The sequence below is a fragment of the Triticum dicoccoides genome, chromosome 1A (genome assembly GCF_002162155.2).
Source record: "Triticum dicoccoides isolate Atlit2015 ecotype Zavitan chromosome 1A, WEW_v2.0, whole genome shotgun sequence".
Lineage (NCBI taxonomy): Eukaryota > Viridiplantae > Streptophyta > Magnoliopsida > Poales > Poaceae > Triticum > Triticum dicoccoides.
In genome coordinates this window covers 598,989,292-598,993,209 of record NC_041380.1, presented here as the reverse complement: position 1 = coordinate 598,993,209, position 3,918 = coordinate 598,989,292, and the positions used below count along the sequence as shown (strand labels likewise).

At 49.7% G+C, this 3,918-nt stretch overlaps 1 protein-coding gene across 1 annotated transcript; it reads right to left on the bottom strand.

The window, feature by feature from the left end:
- Positions 1 to 2,467: 2,467 nt before the first annotated feature.
- Positions 2,468 to 3,714, bottom strand: LOC119349085 (pathogen-related protein-like). Its single transcript, XM_037617095.1, has 4 exons — positions 3,488 to 3,714; positions 3,208 to 3,340; positions 2,817 to 3,121; positions 2,468 to 2,731 (listed from the first exon to the last, which is right to left on the bottom strand). The coding sequence occupies exons 1-4, from the start codon at positions 3,620 to 3,622 to the stop codon at positions 2,594 to 2,596; spliced, it is 711 nt and encodes a 236-aa protein (XP_037472992.1). The 5' UTR covers positions 3,623 to 3,714; the 3' UTR covers positions 2,468 to 2,593.
- Positions 3,715 to 3,918: the final 204 nt, after the last annotated feature.

The window sequence follows — 3,918 nt, the reverse complement described above, 5'->3', positions numbered from 1 at the left end:
TTTTGCTTCCGCGAGAGGTACGGTTGTGCTTTCGCGAGAGTCATGGCCGTGCCTCTCGGAAAGGGAAAAACAAAACACGTTTTCTGTTTTTTTTCTTTCGCGAGAGTCACGTTTTGCTTCCGCGAGAGGCACGGTTGTGCTTTACGAGAGTCACGGTCGTGCCTCTCGGAAAGGGAAAAACAAAACGCGTTTTCTATTTTTTTTCTTTCGCGGGAGTCACGGTTTTGCTTCCGCGAGAGGTATGGTTGTGCTTTCCACGGCCGTGCCTCTCGGAAAGGGAAAAAATACGCGTTTTTTGTTTTTTTTCCTTCTACGAGAGTCACGGTTTTGCTTCCACGAGAGGCAGAGTTGTGATTTCGCGAGAGGCGCGGGCGTGCCTTTTTCGGAAAGGGAAAAAACCCGTGCTCCCGGTTCGGTTTTTTGTCCGATTTTTTCGTAAAAAAAGTGAGTCAAAACCTCAACATGAGATCTAGTTTTGAAGATCTCGACGCGAAGAATCCAACGGTGAAAACGGTTCAAGATTTGGACGCACGGTTTAAGAGATAAAACGTTTTGAATAAACGAATCTACGAAAAAAGGAAAACTCTCAGGTTGCGACAAGTGGCACGCTGCATGTGTGTCACTTGTCACGACCTGAGAAGATGAAGTGTTCTTTGCAATGAGTATTCCTTAATTAGTGATTTCGTTAAAATCCTGCTGAGTCAAAGGAGTCGGCCCATATTGCATGATTTTACATGGGCCTGTCTTGGTCGGCGTATGAAGGCCTTGTGGTCGGACTACCCCCAACGGCGATCTCCGCCACGAGAGGAGTCTACGGATCGGACACACATGACTCTCGCGAGTACGAGCTCATGGGCAATGCTAAGGACGTACTACATGTCCAGCCAACTCACATGCATGCACTACGTCCGGTGCCATTCCAGCCAACCGAGCAGCTGGTGGTCTCGAGGGGCCGGACCTGCACCGTTCCTGTTAAGGAGCTGGTGGAGCCGGGCAGAGCCGCTTCCTCGTCGTCAAGAACTCTAATGGCATTCATCATTCTGCCCATCGAGATAAAGTTCAAACAAGCTGCAAGGAGCACCGCTGTCTGCACTTTTCTGAATTTCGAACACCTTCAGACAGAAACAGGGGAGAAGGCAGCATACTGAAACAGGGGAGAAAGCGTAGTACTGAACAGGTACGTGCAACAAACGGTCAAGATGTGTTATACCCAACGGCTGAGATCTCTCTAGGCAAGTTCCTGTGCTTCTTCGTCTTCCCCTCAAAGAATGTACTGATAAGCAGCTTCAGCTGAGAATCACCGCGCGAGTAGCATGTACAGGTAAACGGTCAATTTTTAGACCGCTCGACGTGTGTGGGCTTGATAGGCTGAACGATATGCTAAAAATAAATGTTGTGTCACGTGGTATGCGTAAAAAGAAATCAGCTACTAGGAACATGGAGGGTGGATTCTATTAGCTCAAAATGGAGCATCAAGGGTTTACAAATACAATGAACACATATCCGGCTTCTGCATAGTTAGGATGCACACAGCTAACACCAACACACAAACAAATAAAACACGCCAGCAAATAGCAAAAGTCATGTAAGACCAAAGCTATGCGTAGGCGATGGAAAAAAAAACCTCAAACCGATTAGATCGGCGATCGACAAACTACAATAATGAACATATCCTTACCAATCATCCCATGACAGCACACAGATGGTGAGATTCTTCAACAGCACCGCCTTCAGGGAGGGAGCAACGCTAAACCGCCGCCATCGCCGGATCAAACCACGCAAGGCCAGAATCTAGGCTTTCACCTTGAAAAACCAGTCCGAGCATATCCGAGTAATGCCTTCAACAAGGTACGGCATAAAAATATCGCCATTGCCAGGTAAAACCAACGCAATTCAGATCTAGGTTTTCACCCCGGAGCTCGAGACCGAGTGCTCAAGTAGCATCAGCGTCAAGTTTGTTATGTTTTGCCTCCACTACTTTTCCATGATCCCAACAGCTACAGGTGATGTGGACCGCCGTCGCTGCACAAACATTCCTATGCGTCAAGCCGTTATCGATAGTTTATAATGCCCGTCGAAGTCAACCATCAGATCTGAAAGGAGAAACCCTCACAGAGACCTTTCGATGGCCACCTCATGGAGCTTCATTGGGATGAAGCTCTGTGAGGTCGCTCAAAGCCGGGAAGCCAACACTCGGATGAAGCCTGGCTGTGAGGTCGCTCAAAGCCGGGAAGCCAACACTCCTACGGTGTTGCATGGCCATGCGACGGACTAGCAACACCTCCAGGCAGAACCATCCGTAAGCTACGCCTCCACACCACCATTGAGGAGGGATAAGGTGAGGTAGGGATCAAACAGCTACAGTTGGACCAATCGGACGGTGGGCATGCGACGGGCACCTAGCATCGCCCATTTGAAGTTAAACTAGAAGTGGGATATCAGTAATAAAGCTAAAAAACACTGATAATATAGTCGATGGATTGAATTTTTTTTTATTTAAACATTTCTTGGCTTTACATGGAATATAGCCAAATCCGAATTCTGGAGAGAATACTAGATAGTGACATGCATGTTTCGTCGATTCCATGGCGCTTCAGTCTCCTCTCATCACAGGGCAACCTGAAGCCGACGCAGCAGAAGCAGAAGCAGGAGGCGCAGACAAGAAGCTTGCGAGGAAGTTGCCACGCTCGTAGAAGAACTCTGCCTTCTCCACCTTCGTGTCCTCGTCAACCTATTATCATCACAGTGTTCCAGACTACTTAACTTTGAACAGCAACAATCGATATACCACCACTAATTACTGTCAACAAACTTACATGGAAGACACAGACGCCGAAGAACTCGACACGGCGGCCGTGCGGAGGGTGGCCCTTGAACGGGCCCTCCATGTAGCCCCAGTGCCGGAACTTGAAGGCGATCCCGGGATTGGGCGGGCCCCTGTACACGTCCAGCACCTCGATGGCGAAGCCCCGGGGGAACGCCGTGAGGAAGGTGGACGTGGCCGACTCCACCGACTCCGCGTCCGGGTCGTAGATGCGGTGCTCCGGCGGCAGCGTGGTCGCCGGGAACGCGTTGTAGCCGCCCATGGCCGTCACCTCCTCCCGCGTCAGCGGCTTCAGCCCTGCAACAAAGATTTGTTTTGTTTCAGTTTTGTTTTCGTGCCGGTCGACCGTTCGATTGTATGTGTTGAGGTGTTGATGTTTGTACCGTTGGTGGTGGCGGAGTAATTCTTGGGGTGGACGCTCTTCTGGTCCTCGGGCCGCACCTTGTGGACCAGCTCCATCTCCCAGGTCTTGAGCAAGCGCTGCACCCTCTCTTCCACAGACCCCTCGGCCCATTCCTGTTGCACCCAAGCCATGCATGTGAACAAGTTTAACTTCCAAGATGAAGAACTTTTTACTCTGCTATCACATCTGTTCACTAATGTAAGACGTTTTCGCAGTTGAAGCTACTAATCTGTGTACACCACTGAAGGAAGCATTCGTACCTTGGTCCGCTCTTCCTCGAAGAGCTTGTTCACGAGGTCGTAGTTGGGAGGGGCTCCATGCCTCCACACCGTGTTCTTCTCGCCGTCGCCGTGCAGGAAGGACCGGTATTTGTCTCCTCCTTCAGCAGAGGCCATGGCTAACAGCAGCCTTCCACTCGACTCGATTCAACCAAGAGTGGTGTGGTTAATTCCCTACTTGTAGGAAAAATCAGATGTAGAACAAGATCAACCACATCATCGCGCACGTCACTGCATGGAAACAAAGACTAGTATATATGGTACCCACAGACCCAATCCATGACCCGTCTCTGCAGCGGTGAGGTTTGTCTACTCATGCTGGACAGAGATCAGGTGACATGCACGTTTGCATGTCACCGTGTGCCTTGCGGCCGAAATTTAAATTTAAACATTGCAAAAAAATCTAAAAAAAT